At 36.0% G+C, this 21,767-nt stretch overlaps 1 protein-coding gene across 1 annotated transcript in view; it reads right to left on the bottom strand.

Annotated features, from left to right (window-relative positions):
• Positions 1–3,865: 3,865 nt before the first annotated feature.
• Nox4 (NADPH oxidase 4) overlaps positions 3,866–21,767 on the bottom strand; it is a 136,764-nt gene continuing 118,862 nt past the window's right edge. The window contains exons 16-18 of the mRNA XM_036200337.1: positions 19,875–19,943; positions 18,353–18,453; positions 3,866–6,122 (exon numbers count right to left, since the gene is read on the bottom strand). Of these exons, the coding sequence (XP_036056230.1) occupies positions 6,002–6,122; positions 18,353–18,453; positions 19,875–19,943 (291 nt within the window). The 3' untranslated portion in view covers positions 3,866–6,001. The remainder of the gene's footprint in view (positions 6,123–18,352; positions 18,454–19,874; positions 19,944–21,767) is intronic.

The raw sequence follows: 21,767 nt of genomic DNA, 5'->3' as shown, positions 1-21,767 counted from the left end.
TTAGTATATGAACTAGCATTCTACATTTAAATGACAATATCTATCCCAACATTTAACTTATGCTAAATTTAAAAAGATGCACCACATTTTCACCTCTTGTCCTTTAATTGACTCTTCTTTGCAATTTCTTAGAACTCTTGTCCTTTCTTTTAGGAAACCTACTTTCACAGCTTTTTCAAATTTGTCCATTGAAAATAACACACAATGGAGTAAAATTGGGGGCAATGGAAGAAAAATTTAGATCTAGTGAAACAATGATTCTCATTGTCCTGTGATGGTTGAAGCACATTGTCTTATTTCATTTATTTCTTTTCTCACTAGTTTACAAAGGCAGGCTCTGCTGGACAAGTGGCAAGTTATGGGCACAGAAAGATAGGATAATAATCATGTGTTTTCACATTACATTGTCTCTTGGAGAACAGAAAGTTTGTGAAGTTATAACTTGTAACTATGAGCCTATATTGAAAACTAAAGTATGAAACGTTAGGATTTTCTAGAAAATTTACTTTGCATTTTCCAACATCGAACTCTAGAGAACCTTACCATTTAGCATAGTTGCCAATCACAGAAAATGTGATCTTCCTGGTGTCATCTTCCACCCTAATGAAATAGGTTATTTATGGGCAGATTCAAGATAACAGGCCTAGATATTCAATTCGATGCATATTTCTTAGCAAAGCGGAAAGAGCCTGTCAGTAGATTTCTAAAAACTGAATTCTGCTATAAATGGATATCTTAAAATATGTCACAATCTCTCTTTGGGCATCAGTTTCTTTAAGTACAAAAGAAGAGTTCTAACTTCAGCATTTTATATTACCGAATCGTAACTGAATGTGGAAATGTCATAGCTACCACAAGAAAATGAAAGCTTATCATAAATAGCAATAGTTAAATTTATTATTTGAGAGGGGGAGAAGAGAGAGATTGGCACATGAATGTTGTGCTGTACTTGTGGAGGTCAGAGAAACATTTTGGGAGCCGGTTCTCTCCTCCTACCCTGATGAGGCAATCTTATTATTTCTTTTGTGCTACATACTTCAGGTTAGCTGTCTATAAGCTTCTGGCAATATTCCTGTATACGGCTGGCTGCCTTCCTGATGGAGGAGTTCTGGGATGTATGTCTGTGTAGGGTCTGCATACAGAGCTCAGGTCATCAGGCTTCTGTGGCAAATACATTTACCTGCTGGTCAAAGTGCCAAAAATAATTGTCTGTTGGGTGCTCAGCTGTAAATGAGCTGTCATCTGTCTCACAATTCTTTCCCCAAAGGTGAAGGAAACATTGTGGAAGAGGGAATGTAAAGACTTAAGAGGCAGAGGTTTGGGGAAGAAGGTGTAAAAACTGTCTTCTGGACATGACAGGAGTGACACACTCATGGACTCACAGCAGGTACAGTTGCTTACACAAAATCTGCACAAGATCAGGCCTGTCAACATTCTATCATGGAGGCAGGAGGGACTCATGGGTTCCCACTCCTAGATGACTGACAGTTTAATGGCTTCTAGAGGAGGCTGAGTCAGTTCTCTTTAGAAGTGTGGTCTCTAATAGGTGAGGCATTCTCCAGTGGGTGGCTCCACCACACTCATGCCCATATGGGTGGCTGCTGTTTAGCAATTTTCTCTGAGATAAAGCATTTCTTCCTGGAGGCAAGATTTTCAAAACTCAGAATAGTATAAAGGGAGTTAAATATTCCATCACCCACTAAATATCATCAGGTTTGGGAAGCAAACAAAATAAAGGCTTCAGGAAGTCACTAAAAAAGGACAAGATACACTAGGTTTCTCTATCCCTAGGCATATATAAACCATAAAAGACTGCTGAAGGACAAAACTCTCAGACCCAATCCAGCTGACTGGAAGATGCTCATAGAAGCCAAGCCATCTGGAAGATGCAGAGCTTCCTAGAAGATGCTCAGACCAACTGAGATGCCTACAAAAGACACTCTTCATTCCGTCAAACTACCTACAAGTTTTGCAGTGAAATCTGGGATTCCAGGTTTACAGGTGTGAGGAGCTGTCATACATGCTGGGTGAGCTTTTGGTTTATGTTCCTGTAAGTAACCCCTCACTCATATTCATGTGAGAAACCCCAATAAAACTCATTGGTTCACCAAGTTAGACTTTGATGGTAACTTTACTTTGGTCTGTAATCAGTTCCAAATCTGGGGTGAATTATGATAGTGTCTCTCCAGCAACAGTGCCATACAACATTAGCACAAGTTGGATTCAGTGGGTTAGAAAAAAAAAGAGAGAGGATATGAAGTTGGGAGTGGGGGATAGAAGGTAGGAGGTAGATCCATGATTTAGGGGGAGGAAAAGAGGATACATATGGTAAAAATATATTGTATGTATGAATGACATTCTCTAAGAATAAAATCTCATGTTAAAAATAAAAAAAATTGTTTAAACACAATGAACATTATTTAGCATCTGTGTAATTGTACTAGCTACTGATGACAATGTCACCTTTTGTCTCTAGTAAGCCTCTGACAATGTTGTTTAATTGAAATCCACTAGTTATTTTTGGTAAGTGTTCCAAGGAATCACTGACTGGGTACGTCATAATCACATAGCTTTGGAGAAAACATTTTAGTATATGGTTTGTCCACCATGCTTTTTAAGAGTGCTTATGTTTTTAAAATCACTCAACTGACATTTTTTATTCAGCCAATGAAGAATTAAGCAGTATTTGTTTCTTACCAGAAATTAACCTTTAAAGAGAATTAAGCCTCAAACTTGTATATGGATAGTCTCCTCTCTCTTATGTGTGTTATGTGCTTACACAAATGCACACATACATGCATACATACATGCCTTTATATGTGGAATCTGATGTCTTCTGGTTCCACAGTCAAAAGGCACACATGTGGTACATGTAAGCCCCTCAAGCCACTGGAGTGGCCAGGGCCCTCCACCTAGGACCTAACTGCCAGAGTCAACCCACAGAACACTCTAACTGCCCTAACAGCTGGGCCCAGCCCCAACCCTGCAGAGCAAAAAGCCCAACCTCTGGACATGAAATACCACCAATCCCCACCCCAGAAAGCTCCACCCTGAAAAGTTCCACCCCCTTTCCCAAGAAGCTGTATGTAAGCCCTCTATCCTGTGTTTTTTTTTTTTTTTCCTTGAGGAGAGACAGCCACCCTCCTGGTAAATTTCTCCTGTTTTTTTACCCTCCCAGTAAATTTCTTGTGTGACGTTTGCTGTATAGTGTGACCTTGTGGTACTCCTTGGCTTCCAGCTGCCAAGATACCTTTCCATTTGAGCTGCAAGGCTTACAGTATGCACACACACACACACACACACACACACACACACACACACACACATATATATATATATATATATATATATATATATATATATATATATATATAAATCTGAGCTTTTTGGTCTTAGTTATATGTAAAACCATAGCCTCTTCCTTTTACCTAAATGAGATGTAAAATTAAAAGCTAGTGAAAAGTGCCATTGAATTTTTTGCTTGATAACATATAAAGAGAATTATCTCTATCCATAAAGAAAATTTGTAAGTATAAGGCTATAAATTATTGATAGTTTCTTAAAAAAATAAATAAAGGGAATGTTCAAGGAGAAAGACCACAGTAGAAATCATGTTCTCAAGAGATTCTTTAATATATCTTATTTGAGAATGTTTGTGCGCCCAAACTATATCCAGTATGTTATATATCATAGCATAATTTCCATTATGTTCTCAAAATATATGTTACCTAAAGTAATTAGTATTTTTGTATGGCAATGCAAGCTTGAAATTCTAACATTTGGGAAGTAGAGACAGGAGGAAAGGAAGTTCAAGGCAGTCTTTGGCTACACAGCAAGATTGAGGACAATTTGTTTCACACAACACAATGTTTTAAAGCAAATTAAAAAAAAAAGTACTACAAATACTATTAACTGAGCCCAAATGAAAAATCTTAACCCACAGTCACATGACCAGACTATGCCATTAATAGCTGCAGAATCCAAATTCTTAAGGTTATCACACTAGCATGTACTTGTAGTGTAATTCTTCAGTTATTCTTATCTTTTCACAAACCAGCGAACATTGCATCTCCCCCAAATTGCTGATTTACCTGGTATAAAGATAAACTTGATTTCAGGGACACCATTTCAAACTCAATATTTATTGCCATCAAAATTAGTGATTTAAGGTGTATACAACAATAACCGCCACCACAGAATCTGTCAAAGCAAACAAAGCTGTCTTCTACATGTGTGATAAAGCTTTAATTTTATTCCTGTTCAAAAATAAACAGTGTTTAACATATAGATGCTTGAACATGCACTGGAATTTAGATTAGGCAAGAATATTTATCTAACATTGCAGATAAGGACTGAAGTATCATCTTTTCAAATTTTTTTATCTGAATCATTGAAATCTGATGAATTCACATAATCACATGAATGTTATGATCAACAAGAATTCAGTACTGCACATCAAGCTTGGACAAAGTCAAGTTTCTTTTTATGAGTTCGTTCTGATCTGTGTTTGAAAATCTTTCCTAATCTATCTGGACAGCATTGCCAAAATGTAATGTTATATATACATACAGATACCTATATGTATGTATATGTCTTCAGAGCTCAGTCTTATATAAGCATTGCACATTGCCCATAGAAGGGATAAAAAAAATGTTTCAAGAAAAGAAAAAAATATGTGTAAATAAATACACATGTGGTCATTTGGTGCTAGATGTTTTAGTATGCTTGTTTATTAGTCGTGAATCACACCTAAACCAAATAATAACATCGTTTACCATTGTTATGTGACATGCCAAAGACTATCAAAAATAAGGCAAGAATCTGATTTCAGGAATGTGTTACACTTGATAGCATGAATAGCTCTGTACCAAACTGAATTGTCAAACTGTGTGAATACCTTAACTATTAAGGTAGTAGAATAGACTTTCCTTCTGATTCAAGAGTATTAAATAAGGAGAGGTCATAAACTGATTGGATCACACGAACAGGAAATTTAAATCTAATAAATCACCATGATATCAAACAGTGCAAAAAATAATATTAGTGATTCTTAACTTAGATTTGAATAAATAGTGAAGCAGGTTCATTTTTCTAGACAGCAAAGTGAGGGTCCCCCTTGAAGAAGGTGACTTCAGTAAGACGAAGGCAAGAGGGCTTGTGCTTCTGTGTTTGCTGCCAGACACAAGGTTCTTTCTTCGGGGTCCAAGCATAACCTAACCAAAGCCCTTCAGGAGGCCACCTCTTACAGTTTTCATTACTCTGCAACAGGGTTAAATAGAGCAAATTGGTGATAAAATCATTCTATTAAATCACCGTGTCAAAGGTTGGCTGATGGAGTGCAGATTTCCCTAGTAGAGGATAAGGTGCAAAAAATAAGAACTTAGACACTGAGTCAACATGGGTAGAAGGCTCAGGAGCATTCTAGGGTACAAACAGTACAGGAAGACAACAGAGATAGTAGTGAAGGAGGTTAGCCGTGGACATGAGGTACCCGTATCAATAGAAAGTTTTGTGCTGCAGTTTCAAACTCCAAGTGTTTGCCTGGATCCTTTCCAAATTAAAGCTACTCCACTTATGCACAATGTAGAAAATAGAGTCTGAGTGTCAATGAATTTTTAATTTTGTTCAATCTTAAATCTGTTCAACCAAAAACAATTTAGAGAGGACTGCAGCTATCAGCTTCCAAGTAAGCAAGTTCAGCTCCTTGCAAGAGATTTCTTGTATTTCCCATAAAAATCAACGGTGTGCATCTAACAGCATTCTTTTCATTTTGTTCTCAAAATGTGAATCACCACATCAAATCATCTTCAGGGCCTCTTTGGCTTCCAGATTAAACATGTCATTTTGCCACATTCTTTGCATTCTCATTTTAAATAATCATAAATAATGAAACCTTGTTATTCTTTGGCATCGCAGAATTGTTTGATTCAGCTAGGTTTCCAAGTCTTAGAAATTGCACTGTTCCTTCCTTAGAGTCCTCAAAAGATTAGTATCCAAGGCTTCAGCTGAAGGATTCTTTATTGTATTCAAATTTTGTCCCATATGAGTTGCTCTGGTTACTCAAATTATGAAGAGTCTTGGAAATTGGACTTGGTCCACAGCAGAAAACTCCAACTGTTTTCCTGGAAAGAAAAGAGAAGAAATGGAAAATCAGGTACAAAACTTGGCAGAACATGACAAGCATTGAGCTTTGTGAACATAGGTTTTGATATTGGAAAAGTTAATTTCTTGCTGCTTTACATTTAGAACTTTCTAATTAGATATTCATAGTTGAATTCAGAAAGATTTCACTATGAGCATCAATTGGCTGATGGAAAATTTTCAGTGTATCTTGTATTTTCACTACATGCCACTGGTAACCACACAAAGACAAAGAGTGAATAGATGACAATTCTTTAATGGGCACTGTAGCAGAAATCTTAGATGGTCTTATTAACAAAAACAAACCTGGGGCCAGAACAAGCCACAGCCACCTCACCTCGCCATTTCCTCAGACTGGAAGCCTTTGAGTCCTTATCCAGAATGAATCTCAGCTGAACTGCTGCTAAAAGCCTAAAAGCTTAACCAGCCAAATGCTGCTAGTTTCTGATCTTCATGCTTTATTTATCTGCTTTCTGCCATTACTCCCTGGGATTAAAGGCTCACTTCTTGGGATTAAAGGTGTGTGTCACCATGCCTGGCTGTTTCCAATGTGGCCTTGAACTCACAGAGATCCAGAGGGATTTCTGCCTCTGGAATGCTAGGATTAAAGGTGTGAGTGCCACCATTTTCTAGCCTCTGTATCTAGTGGCTGTTCTGTTTTTGACCCCAGATAAATTTATTAGGGTGCACAATATTTGGGGAACACAATACCACCACATGGCATTTTATAAATACCGTTCTAAACTTTTTACATGGAGTTGCATGAGTTGTAGTTTTTTTTTATTTTTTATTTTTTATTTTTTTAAAAAGACTGAAAAGCCATTACCAATTGGAAAGCAACATTTTAACCACCTGGAAAAAAAAATATATATACACTGCAGTGTCCATGAGAAATGACAAATGGGTTTTAATTATTCTCTAACCTAAAATATCCTTCAGTAATTAAAGCCATGCATCTTTAACAAATAGAAGAAATGAATTCCAAGAATGAAATATTTCATTTGCTCTTCCTCCAAGGTTTACAGATATGTACTGGCTTCCTTCTGGGATAGCAAATGTTTAACATTAACTACCCCAACAATGACAAATGCAGGGAGCCCTCATTATCCCAGCATAACATGGGGCAGAAGACAGAGACCAGAATTTATTGAAACATACAAATACAGAAAACATTTTTATTAAGGCTTTCACTTGGAAAATTAAACTAAGAAGTATGAAACAGAATAATTACTTGCAGTCATGATGGTAAAATGGAAACATCCTCTTCCATTAAGAACCAGAGAAATGGCTTTGGGTGCAAATCAGTGTTAGTGTTGTTGCCTAGCATGGGTGAAGCCCTGATTTTGATCTCCAACCCTGCAATTATGACAAACCTACTATTGTATAAACTTCATATGTATGATTTATATTATATAGTTTATATATTAATATGAAATGTTTAATTGTTACTGTACACAGGGAATCACACTACTCCAAGAAGAGACAGGTTGACAAATAAAAAGCTTAGTGCCAGGTGTTGGAAGCCTTTCCTGAGATGTTGGACAGGGTTGTCCCAGAGACTCCCAAACAATGAAGGCTATTGTCATTGCTCCTAGCTTTTCACCAGAACTTAAGGGTAAGCTGCTATTGCTGAAAAAACTATACACTTAGTCACAAGAAATAGAGAAATCAAGTTGCTATTGATTAGGAAGCTTTGACCTTCACAGATAGCTTTCATAGTCCAAAAAGACTCTATGTAGGTTTCTGGAGATAAATGTTATCCATACTCCTACACAACTGTAAACACTGAGAGCTACAACAAGGACCAGTGTGGCAAGATATGACCATGCTTGCAATAAAAGCAAAAGAATAAATTATGTGTGACCAATTGCTTTCTGATGAGGTTCAGGCCCACTTCACAGGAGGAATGCATGCCTAGTATTGTAAATCTGGGTACTATACCACAGCAGGGAAGCTTACAGGCTCTAGGGATGAATTCACTGCTATTATCTGCTAAATGGACATAGCACTAATCTGCCCACTCAATTCATATCTTTATACCTATAAATTAGTTCAGATCTCATAACTCAGCAGGAAATGGTGCAGTGCCTGTTAGTTAATGTTGAAACTTTCAACAGGTTAAAGTGCAGAAAATTAGTGTCTGTGGAGTTCTCTCTCACAAATGGGACTTCTGCATCACACACCCTCTCCTTATGGCTTAGGGGCCAGGATAGAAGAACCGGTGATTTTAAGAGCCAGCATATACGGAGAACTGGGGGAAACTCTTCTGAACAGGACAGGACGGCTGCACTTAGGAGTTCATGGCAGCTGTGTCTGTCTACACAAGACCTACACAAGAACAGACAATTCAACACTGTAGCATGGACATGGGCATCAAGAACCACTACCCTGAGCTGAGTAGTTATTGACAGTGGATGGATGGAGGAGAGGGAAAGACAGTTTTGTCAAAGGTCTGGTTCCTGTTAGGTCAAATGTGCTCTACTGGAGGCCCACACAAATGTGGAAGGGGAAGGTGAGTGTGAGAAGACATAGGAGGAGTGGGAAGGAAATGTGATCAAAACACCTTATACATGCCGAAAATTCTCAAATACTTCGTATCATCAAATATCTCAAAATGCATGCATCAAGTGTTTCAGAAACTAAACACGTAACTGTGCTCTCTTGGGGAAAAATAAAGAGAACATATTAACCCTAGATTTGTCATTGCTTACTGTCCAGCAACAATCTGTATGCCAAAGAACAATGTGCAAAACCTCAAAAGTAAAAAAAGACAAAAAACCAAAACCAAAAACAAACAAACAAACAAACAAAAAATTAGAGAAGTAGAACAACCAGCCATTAGTTTTTACCTCTAGGGAATGTTCAGCTTAAAGGGAATGAGTTGCCTTATATACCTTTCTCTGCCCATACATCACTTCCTGGGATTAAAGGCTTGTGTGCTTACCAGTACTGGGATTAAAGGTGTGTGCCACCATTGCCTGGCTCTGTTTCCAGTGTGGCCTTGAACTCACAGAGACCCAGATGGATTTCTGCCTCCTGGGTGATAGGATTAAGGGTGTGTGCCACCACTGCCTGATCTCCATGTCTAATCTAGTGGCTGGCTCTCTCCTCTGATCCTCAGGCAAGTTTATTAGGCTATACAATATATCACCAAACTTCAAAAACAAAAGAGAAATAAAATTGAAACCATAACATTAGAATATATCCAAATCAAATTCTATAAAGAACAAAGACTGAGAAAAATATTGCCAGTGGCCTTGAGAATAACAACAAATATTTTAACATGTATGCAACTGGTACTTCAGTGGGAGAGAAGACAGACTAGGATAAAGCTGAGAAATTAGCTACCAAACATCTCTCAAATTTGACATAAAAAAAAAGCCTCACAACCCATAAATCCAAGAATCACATGAACCTCAAGAAAATGCTGTACCTAGAAGGGGATTAAAAACCCATATATTATATATCAAAAAGAGAAGATGACATGCAAAGTTGTCAGTTAGTATTTGTCTCAAAATATGCATGTAAAAATGCAGTGGTGTGACATCTCAAAGTGCCAACAAGGCAAAATGTCAACTATTGTATGACAAACCAACCATATACTTCAGAAAAACATCTTTGAAAATGTGAACAGAATAAAAAATTTTCTAGCAAAACTTGAATTTACTGGGGGGAGGGGTGCAGAAACCATCATTGCAAGGAAGGTTAAAGGAAATTCCTCAGGAAGAAGCAAAATGTTACCAGATGGTGTCCTAGTTAGTCTTAGTTGTCAACTTGACACAGCAGAGAGTCAACTGAGAGGAAAGCCATGGCACAGGAATTGTCTCCAAATCAGATTGCCTAGCAGACATGTCTTTGGGGATTATCTTCATTATTGGATTCAGGATGTCTCAGGCTACACAAAAGCATGGGTACATATAAAGCATGGTTTTTTATAATTTCTAATTTCTTTGACACTTCCTTGACTTTTGAAACAAGTAAAAAATGAAAGAAAAACTAGGAAGGAGGTGTACAGCCAGGCGAGTGAGGGCCAGCAGCAGAATAACGGATGAAGAGGGGCTGAAGGCACATAAAGCGATACAATAGGTTTAAAAGAGAGTATCAAAAACAGTGAGGTGCAGTGCACAGCTAGAACACAATTCCTCCACTTTTGGCTCTAACAATCACTACAAGACCTTCACAGAACTCAGAGAGCTCCACAGACCCAAGAGTTTTAAAATTGAGGACTTGGGAATGGGCTCAGGACCTTGTTTTTCTACAGTTACCCAGTGATACTCAGTAAAGAAAAAGTTTGGGAAGCAACTGTCTAAAGCAGTTATTTCTGAAAGAAATAAGGACACAGGCATGATGAATCTGCCAATACTAGAGAAAATACTTTCTTAAAAATACCCAATAAGTCCAAAGAAATGCAGAGGATGACAAAATGATACATAAATGAAACTAGTAGGATTAAACTGATATATTTAGACCCAACCATATCTCTATTAAATTCAAAGTAAATACATTTAAAGGTTTAGTGCACAGGAAATAAAAAAAAAATGTATAGCATTTCAAAGACAGATAGACCTAGAACTATAGTTGATTTCAACAAATTAAGTAGACAGAAAGGCCATAAATGTACTGAAATCTTAAACATTACCATTAACCAGTCAAAACTGTTGCATTTATTATTTAATTTTCAGCTAGTTAATAATGGTGAAATAAAAATCTTTTCAAATGTGTATATCACACCAGGTAGACCATATCCTGGGCAACAAAACTGTCTCAGTAAGTTTTAAGGAGGTAGTGAATACATACTTTTCTACCAAATCTTATTTTTTTAAATCTGATCCTTTGTGGGTATAGTGCATTATGGTAAGAAAGGCATGGCTGTAGGAGCTTGAGGGAGTAGACATTATCACATTCACAATCAAGGATCAGGGAGCAACAAGTGTGGCTGCTCACCTCCCTTTCCCTTTCCATTCATTCTGAGACAATGGCAATGGAATGGTGATACTTTCAGAGTGGCTTTTTCATCTTAGATCAACTTCTTTATAAAATCCTTCACACAAATATCCAGAGATTTCCATGATGATCCTAAATCCTGCCAACTTGACACTCCAGGTGGATGGACAGTCATAGTGGAAAGTGAAGTTTTTGCACTCCAGGATCAAGTGAATACAGAGACAAGATCTGTCATCTCTACTTGCCTTGCCCATCTCGAAAGTTCTCCTAAATGACCTGACTTTCTCATACTTGCCCATATCTCATAAAGGTTCCAAACTTTCCAACTGGGGAGTGGGATGGAAGAAGGGGATGAGGAAGTCAGCAACAAACCCTTTATCTACAATGGTATCCTGCCTACAAGACAGATTAGGGCAATGGTGGAGCAAAGCTTGTGGGAGTTTACCAACCAATATCTAATTTGACTTAAGGCCCATCCAATGAGATAGAACTCATAGCTGAAGCTTCCTGGGTGACTAGAAACTTGAGACTAGATAGTCAGGGACATTGAGTAAAAACAAACACTACTGTTTTGCTAAAGTAACAGAGCAATAAAATGGCTCCCAATGACAGTCTGCTAAATTCATAGATAAATTCCTTGTTCAGCCATCATCAGAGAAGTTTTCTCCTGCAACAGGAGGGAAGAAATACAGAGAACAAAGTCAGATAATATGCAGAGATTGAGAGAACTTGGAATACTTAGCCCTAAATGGGATGTCTCCATCAAATTCTTCCCCTTAGTGCTCAGGAACCCTGAGGAATAGGAATCAAAAAGAATGTAAAAGCTAGTGGGGATGAAGGACACCAAGAAAATAAGGCCTTCTATAGACAACAGGACTGATGCATATATGCACTCCTCGAGACTATGGCAGCATTCACAGGGTTTGCAGGATGGCTTCCTAGAGTGAAAGGAGAAGTGGACACCAGCAAGCCTCCATCCTCAACCTGGAAGTTATCTCCAGTTAGCAACCATTTGCACATGAAAATTTAATTTTCTCCAAGCATATCTCACTGGGGAAACAAATTAATCTTAAGGTAGGCTGCATGCCCAGCAATAGATGACCAATGGAAAAGGAACTCAATGACATCTTTGGAGGTTCCTTGTCTCATAATGTCATATTAGGGCTTCTTCTTTTTTAACTTTATCTTTTCATTTTATTACTATTTTTTTCTATTTTTTCTTAACCTTACAAGTCCTTTGCATATATATATTATGGCTCCTGGTCAAGTGTTTTTTATGAGATTTCTGAGCATGTGAATTACAGCATCTGTTCATCTATACCTGTTTCTTGTGCCTTTTCTTGGGCTCTTTTCTTTTTGCTTGTTTTGTCCTATTCTGATCTATTTGTCTTTGTTTATCATATTAACTATATGTTATATTAATTATATTATATTATATTATATATTATATTATATTATATTATATTAATTATCCCTTAGAAGCCTGTTTGTTTTCTAATGAGAGACAGAAAGGGTGGTTGATCTAGATGGAAGAAGTTGTGGGGAGGACTGGGAGGAGTAGAGGGACAGTAAACCATAATCAGTACATATTACATGAAAAAAATTTATTTTCAGTAAAAGAAAAATATGTAGTTGTAAATTTTTTTATCTAAAAATTTGACAGGGTGTGCTCTCCTCCAGCCCACATGTTTAAAGCTTGATCAGATTTTCAAACAAATCTATATAAATAACCAAAATGTATTTGAAAATATTTGCATATTCAGAAGCTGATCAGAATAACTCCAAATATTGCAAGGACAAAACAATAAAACATGGCAATTAAAATTATTTAGATCTGTATAACAATGAAAAAAATGAAACAAAAGTTGTGATATATAAACAAAATGGTGTCAGAAATTTAAAGTGTTAAATCTTATTACAAAAGAATCCAAAGATAACATTATGTGTATCCATTAACATTTTAGTGAATTACATGGTAATTAAACTGCAAACAAGGAAAAGGAAAAGAAGTATGAAAATACATACTGCCATGCTTAATAAACCCTGCATTAATATTAAAATCATGGTGATTATTTGTTACAATGAAGTAAGCATAAATGGATGGCTATAAGCATTTGCACTTAGACTGCATAATGATGAGATCATATCATTATTTTCCTTGACAGAAAATTTTACCAAGTTTGTTTTGCAAGTTGGATTTCCCAAGGCCTCCTCTTGATAATCATTATTATGAGATGGATGGAGTCAACTGTTAAGCAGAGATCACTGTCTGAAAGCAGACACTGAGATTAATTTCAAATGCTTAATATGCCAGTGCATAATTTCTTAATATGAAACACCTGCTTTTGTACGTAGAGTAAGGGTGTGGGCCTCAGATGATGAGAATTTGTTTCATTCTATGTAACAGCCGTAGCTCAGGACCAGTAGGTTTTGGTGACTTGATTCAAGGAGATGGGAGCAAATGTGAGTGCCAAACCTAGTGATGGTTTAGTCTGTATTGCTTTGGAAATTCTATGAAGCAATAAAATAAAAACATGGCCTGCAACATTTAACCCGTATTTAATACTATCTTATTTCCCTTTGTAAAATAAATACATACCGTGGCTTAAAATACCATATGCATTTCTATGATAAACAATAGGAAGCTGAATTTGAGCTAGTACAATTAGTTCTGACATTGTTAGACTCTCCCTTTTTGCTTTTGAAAAATTATTATGAATAGAATGATTGTTTAGCATCTGGATAGAAAGTGTAGTTTCTATCTCTAGCACGCAGAGAAACACAAATAAACAAATCAAGAAAGAAAGAAATGGCAAATGAGTTATGGATGCCTTCATGATATTATATGACTTGAAATACTGGATCTGGGAGTGTCTAACATCACCCAACTGTCAAGTCCCACCCTTTAAGAGACAGATTGCAAAGTTAGGCAGTTAATCTTTCAATCTGAGGAAAGCTATAAGCTATAAAATGCACAATGAACCCATAGCCAGGAGACAGCAAGTAATTTCGGAAATCAATTATGAGTTATAGCACTCAATATACCATTGTATTTGGGGTTTGCAGTTCATCTATAAAATAATGATGAAGACAGGGTAATTTCAAAATATCCTCTTTTTTAATGAGCATATGTTTTGATTACATGGTTCATTTTATGAATTTAAAGAAGCCACCGTGATGCAGGATATACAGGTGAGTTTTTTTTAAGTAGGATATTTGTCCTAAAATGCTGTATTACTCCCACATGAGAAAGAAATTTCCTTGCTATTTTAAACAGTAGAGCTCCAGAGAGACCTAAATGTTCATAATTAAGATAGTTGTCACATTATCTATATTTTATAATAGTGTAAAGTAGAATATCACAAAAACTGTCCATTATCAAAATGCAAGAGTATCATTAAAAGTAAATTGAAGACAAATCTGCAAACATTTTTAAAAAGGGAAAAATAATTATCTACTGTAGCATCACTACATTTTTGTTTTAAAAATTAAAGCTTATGTTTCATATGTATACACCTATCAGTTACACACTGCCCTATTTTATTTTCCACTGCTATGAGAAACACACTGAGCAAAAACAACTTAGGGAGGAAATGATTCTTTACAGTTTGTAAAGAAGGGTTGTTGGAGCAGGAACTCAGGGCCACAACTGGATGCAGAAACTGAAGCCAAAACCATGGAAGAACACTGCTTGCTCACCAGGCCTTCCTTAATTTGCCTTTTATACACCCAGCACCATCAGCCTAGGGGTGGCACCTCCCACAGAGACTGGGCCCTCTCACATCAATCATTAATTAAGAAAATGCTCCCATACACTTGTCTGTGCACCAATATTATGAAGGCTTTTACTCAACTGTGGTTCCCTCTTCCTAAATAACCCTAGTTGGTGTCAAGATGACCAAAACCTAATCAGCACGAAGACATGCACACTGGTACTCAGAGCTTCTGTAAGAATTCATAACAATGAATTAACAGTTCCCACCTCTTGGACATAGATAGTTTCACTTCAATATTCAATCTATATCATATACTAAATAAAGAGGTGCCACTGGTTTAATAAATTAACATTTTCTAAAAATGAATACAATGTTAAAAAGAGTGTTAAAAAGCTGAATGTATGTATTGTATTAGTCATCTCTATTTTTATTTTGTTGTTTCAGTGACTTATAACTTTGAAGTTAACCAAATGTTTTAAGTGAAACCTCCTGTTTATGTAGTATTCATCCCCCATTAGTATATTCTTAAGATATTAGCTCATTATTTCCAACTGTGCTATATAAAACTCAATAAAATAATTAATTTCACATGCATGTCTTAATACACACAGCAAATAGCAATTTATAGTGTGAACAGTAGCTGGTGCAATTCATTCTTCTTATGCCAGTTTCACTGTTTCATAAGAAAGAAACTAATAAACATACAGAATCATTTTAAAATCTAAATTTAATGACAAATAATAATTCCCACAAACTAATGGAATGAGCTGATAATCTTGACCTGATTCCTTGTGAGAGAGCCAATGCATTGGGGTATGGATTCAAAGTTGAGCTAGGGAAACTGATAAAGTTTTCAGCAATGTGGAATGGAAAAATATAAAGATTGTTTTCCAAAATTCATTAAATAATAATGAGGAACATATATGTAGTGTCTACACCAAGGGTCAGATAAGTCAGACAAAATTATCACACCTAGTGCAGCTGACACTGGAAAATTATGGGAAAAGAATGTGTTCAAAACTAGGCTGACAGTTTTTAAAATTGTTCACCTTTACTAGGAACATGAATATTACAAAGTATCTCTGCTTTGATATAATAAATAACCACTCTCTCTTCACTTGAAAAGTAGTTTATCAAAGGAAAGAGAAAGCAACTGAAGGAATTTCAAACATGCCTCAACTTGAACCACATGGGTAGCTTTAATTCTTTATAAGTTTGGCTCCTTTGACTTCCAATTATAACTTCTGAAACAAAATCTTCGAGGGTGCAGTCAGAGGCCACACTGAGTTAGTGATCTTTTCAGTACATCTTATCAACCATGCATTCATGGCTTGGAGGTCCTCTTTAAAGCTTTTCGTCTTTTAAGATGGCCTATGTACTTTGAATCAATGACCTCTGTATATGTCAAAATGCATTTTTAAAATTATAAAATTTTCAGCTACATTCATATACCACAAAATGGAATTTCAAAAAAAAAAAATTCACGCATATGACTGTGTTCCCATAACGTGGAGACAAACTAAAAAATTCTTGATGATGAAAATTATTGTGTGTGATATATAATACTTGATGATAAATGACCATGTTGCTAGTAGGATTATATATATATTTTTATACTATACATTTTGTTATTGTAGAGTGCATTCCTTTTATTTTCTTTTAAAAGAGTTACTTTAAAACTGCAGCAGCCTCCGAAATGTCTGGTTTGCTAAGACTTTTAGCTACATTATTTTCTCTTGTGCTTCATTTAAACGTATATTTCCTTATTCATAATAGCAGTAGGAACACTGGACTCTATTCTATGTCTATCTAAATAAAAACGTATAGATAAACATATATAGAGATATGGAGATATGTCATATTATAAGCATGTTTGTTTGCTTAAATATCCTCTGTATATAAAAATGTATTATTAAAATTATAAATTATTCAACTACATTCATGCACCACATAGTGACATTTCAATCAAAGATTAATTAAACATGTGATTGTGGTCACATGACATGAAAAGAACTAAAATTTCCCCTCACCTAATGATACTATAGCTGTCATTAATACATTAGTACAGCACATGGTTCATGAGTTTGTTCTCAATTTGATACAGTTTGACTGTTCTGTGAACTATATAATAACAATACTATTAATTATTATATTATCATAATGATATGATAATTATTCATAATAATATAGAGTAATATATAATTATGTATTACATGATGCTTTCCCAAGGATGAACATCCCCAGTGATACACATCTCCAAAAATGTCTACATCACTAATTGAATGTACATATTAGTAATCGCAAGGAAAAATATTAGCCAACAAACAAGCTGTTCGTAAGGAACTTTAAAAACAAAATTACAATTTATATGCCTACCTGATACAGAAGTAATATCAGTTTAGCAATGAAGGTATAACTTTTTCAATTGTAAAAATAAATTGTATTCTGAGAGAATTCAATGGGTTAATAAATTAAACAGCAACTCAAATTTAAGAGGAAATGTTGTACAATGTCCAAATGCTAGCTAAGAGTTTATGCAAGCACCATTTTTACAACCAAGGAGTTAATATATTTCTATTCCAGTATATATGTTTAAAGGAATTAATAATGAAATGTCCATATCTGCAAAATGTTGAGTACAACTTATGAAAGATCAGAAAACTAAACTCATGTTATAAACTTAGATGTTCACGGGCAAAGTTTTTGAAAGTATTTTCTGTAGTTTATGCTTACTGCACTTCACTATGGTAGTTTCAGTGATGACCCATGGACTGGTTTGTCTGCTCTAATTTAAATACCTTTGCTTTCACAGTTAGTTCATGTCACAGACACATCTCTAACACTGTGATTCTTGATAAAACTACAGCTTGAAAGAAGGAAACATGCATTTGGAAATATTTCATGTTTGAATAGTTAACCTTAAAATAAAAGCCTTGAAAAAAGCTTCAGTCTGATAGTAAAGTACAAAAATGTAACTTCTGAATGTAACTATTGTTAGGTGTGTTGATGACATTCCTTTGTTCATCAAAATAACATTGAAAATCTTTTACCCCGATTCTTTGAAATACACCATGAAAATAAATATTCAAGTTAAAATGAGCACACAGATTTAAAAGTAGATAGGTGAGTCTAATTCACCAACTATTTCTACATTAATTAAATTTTTTTTAAAAGATTTATTTATTTATTATATATACAGTGTTCTGCCCACATGTGTCCCTGCAGGCCAGAAGATGGCACCAAATCTCATTACAGATGGCTGTGAGTCACCCTATGGTTGCTGGGAATTGAACTCAGGACTTCTGGAAGAGCAGTCAGTGCTTTTAACCACTGAGACATTTCTCCAGACCCTAAATTAATTTTTAATTATTCAGTATTCCCAGCTTTTAGGGTGGTAACTATCTTCATCTTTTGATTGAAACTAAATGTTCAAATGACTTTGTAATTTGTAAACACAGTGGCAATTCATTTTTAACATTTCATGGGATGGACCAGGAATATTTTAATTTGATCTTCAGCCACATGTCAATTTTATGAGGTACATTACTTACCCTCTGTTACATTTTGCTATTTCATCAAATAAAAGCTTCCACCGAGGGCGTCCAATAAAAAGCCTAGAATTCAGTGTGTGGTACTTTTCTCCAATTATCTTCTGTCAAAAAAGAAGTATATGTTTTATAAGACATAGCTTTGGATAAATAGCGCATTTCTCTTACATGAATTCACCTAGCTTATGTCTGCCTTCCAAATTGCTATGACAAAAGGTAAGAAATGGAAATCTGTGAAGTACAATTATTTCAAAATGTCACTTTCATTTTCTTCTCCTTTAAAATTTAGTATCCTGGGCTGGAGAGACGGCTCAGACGTTAAGAGCACTAACTGCTTGCTCTTCCAGAGGTCCTGAGTTCAATTCCCAGCAACCACATGGTGGCTCACAACCATCTATATGAGATCTAGTGCCCCCTTCTGGCCTACAGGCATACATGCTGTATACATAATAAATAAATACATCTTAAAAAAATTCAGTATCCTTTTGAATTGCTGACATACCTAGATCTTAATTATTTGCTTCATTTTTAATAAATTTAAAGTAAGATAAAGAACAAATTCCAGTTCATCACATTCCTATTAAATAGGCTCAAAATTAAATGTCTCTGCCATGTTTGTACCTAAGTACAGTTGTCATATTATACTCATTATATGAGTAAATTAATACAAATCATTATCACAAATTTGGGGGAATAACTCTAGACAAGACATCCCAAGACAGCAGAGTTCTAAATCTCCACCCTATCAACCAATGACGGTTAATGGGATCATTCTTGCAAAGAATAAACACTGCTTCTTAATTGACAGTGAACAATCAGAGGGAAATTACAAACACACACACACACACACACACACACACACACACACACACACACACACAGATACACACAGACACACACACACAAAGTTGTTTTTTTGTTTTTGTAAATCTGGAAAAACAAGATTTATACCATTATACACCAAGATTCCCCACATTATACAGCTACTTGATATTTTCAAGCATTAGTTTGTGTCACATCAAAATATAGAGACTAACAGCAGACACTGTTCCAATTAGCAGAGACGACACAAAATGATGTGTGGAAACTCCTCAGCATAGTTGCTCTTATAGTAAAGAATGCATGGTGGCTCCGTTTCTGTCAGATTCCTCTGGGATGGACTATGTTTAACTGGGTGTGACTTAATCTCTCACCATAGCAAACCTTCCCTCTATGGAAAAAGGATCGCAAGGTTGGTCACTTATTGCTTGATGTCTCTGTAGAGACAAAGAACTTGAAATAACCCCAAAGAGGAAAGATGGAATCAAAAGGTTTGCTTCAGCATGCTGTGTGGGGAACTGAAAGGCACAACAGGGTTGACTTCAAGGACAAGCTACGAGTTTCCTGGACAGATTCCGACAGAGCCTTTCCTCCGGGAAACTTCTGCTCAAACCTCCTGCAGAAATTTTCTTCCAGCACGGCTCTTCCAGTAAATCTTCTGTTATCCAGGGGCTCATTTAATTAACAAGAACATCCATCCACATACCTGTCTTCCATCTGTTTGACTGAGGTACAGCTGGATGTTCACATAGTCAGGTCTGTTTTCTTGCCAAAACTGATAAAACATAAAATTGAATAGACTCATTTAAGTTCTTTCCAAGTACTCAGTTTCTGCCTAGCATATGAGACTCTATAACACAACAGATAATTTGGCTTATCATAGTAAATATAATAAAACACAAGTAGGCACGGAGTTGGTAGGTGATTAATAAATACACAGACACATACATGTCAGGTGACAGGTTCTTACATTGCTAACTTGCTCTGATCTACTGATGATATTTAGGGATGAGGAGGAGGAGGAAGAGGAGGATGAGGATGAGGGTGGTGGTGGTGGTGGTAGAAAACAATCATCTACACTTAAAGACGCATCATAAACCATGCTAAGCACTATCTTATTCCTATAAGCCCTTTATTTTATTCCCTACAAGGCCCTACATTTTAATCCACATCTTCACTCAGAAAAAAAAAAAAAAACATAATTTTCATTAAAAAAGACAATAGGGATATAGGATATTCATGATAGGAAAACAAACCTGAAGAACAAAAAGTAAACCTGTACCCATGCTATACACTCATTCACTGCTGACTTGAATCAAGTAAATCTGTATGAGGCAAGAGATACACTGGCAAAGAAGTCATCTAGAAAAAGCAAAACATCAGCTTTCTGTTTCCTCTCTCACCTGGAAACTATTATTCGACATTAACTAGCTACAATGTGCACTATTCCAAGTCCCTCATGTAAATGGTGTGATAGCGTATTTGTCCCTTCACATGTGGCTTCCGTTACTTCAATTATCAGAGTATTTCTAAGGTCCACCCAAGTTTAAGCATGTGTGGAAATTCTCTAATTTTTCAGATTAAATAATTTTAGTGTATAAACATACTGTATTTTGTTTTTCCATTAGGAATATGAGACATTCGCATATTTGGAATATTGTGAATAACGCTTCTAAGACCACTTTTTAAGAGTCTACATCTTCAATAATACTAGATTTGTATTTAAAACTCTTTTTTTTTCTAACAAAGTCTGCTTTGCCTAGAGTGCCACAGGTACCCACACATACATGAATACAGATGCATGTATACAACACATGCACACACACACCTACATGGGCACACATGCACACAACTCTCCTGTTGTGTCTCTTGCCTTTTCTTATGTTAAACACCCCCCTCTTCTTCTATTGCATTAAGTATATGGCTGAATCACAGCACTTCCTGAATGTTGGGTCCCCTGTCTTGACTTTGTTACCAAGATTCTTGACTAGTCTGTATCCTAAGAGCACTTGGTTTGGTGGACACACTTAAACACACTCCTTAAATAAACAGACCCTCTGTCAGCAACATTGATATGCTTCTAATTTCCTTTTCTTTTTGGCCCAAACTGAAATCACTGAAGTAGAGAATCCTGCATATTATTGGTTTAGTTGTCTATTCTACTACTAATACAAGAAAGATAAAAAGTTTGGCTTTATTTTGTTAGCTTATAGATTTTGTTGTTGTTGTTGTTTTTCAAGACAGGGTTTCTCTGTATAGCTTTGCACCTTTCCTGGCTCTTGCTCTGTAGACCAGGCTGGCCTCGAACTCACAACGACTGCCTCTGCCTCCCAAGTGCTGGGATTAAAGGCGTACTCCACCACCTCCCGGTTACCTGATAGATCTTTAATTCCTAAGACAGATCCTATTCACAGCTGACAGTTAATGATACTTGCTGGATGATATCAAGACTGACTCCATGATGAAAAACATATTGCAATGAAGCATGTGAATGATAGTCAATGAAGAACATTTTACAGTTACAAAGAGGCCATAATTAAGGAATTGATAAGTAAGTCAGTAACAGGGAGCCATGGAATTCTCCATATCAGTAAAGGCA

Source organism: Onychomys torridus, chromosome 1 (genome assembly GCF_903995425.1).
Source record: "Onychomys torridus chromosome 1, mOncTor1.1, whole genome shotgun sequence".
NCBI lineage: Eukaryota > Metazoa > Chordata > Mammalia > Rodentia > Cricetidae > Onychomys > Onychomys torridus.
This window is presented reverse-complemented; position numbering and strand designations above follow the sequence as displayed.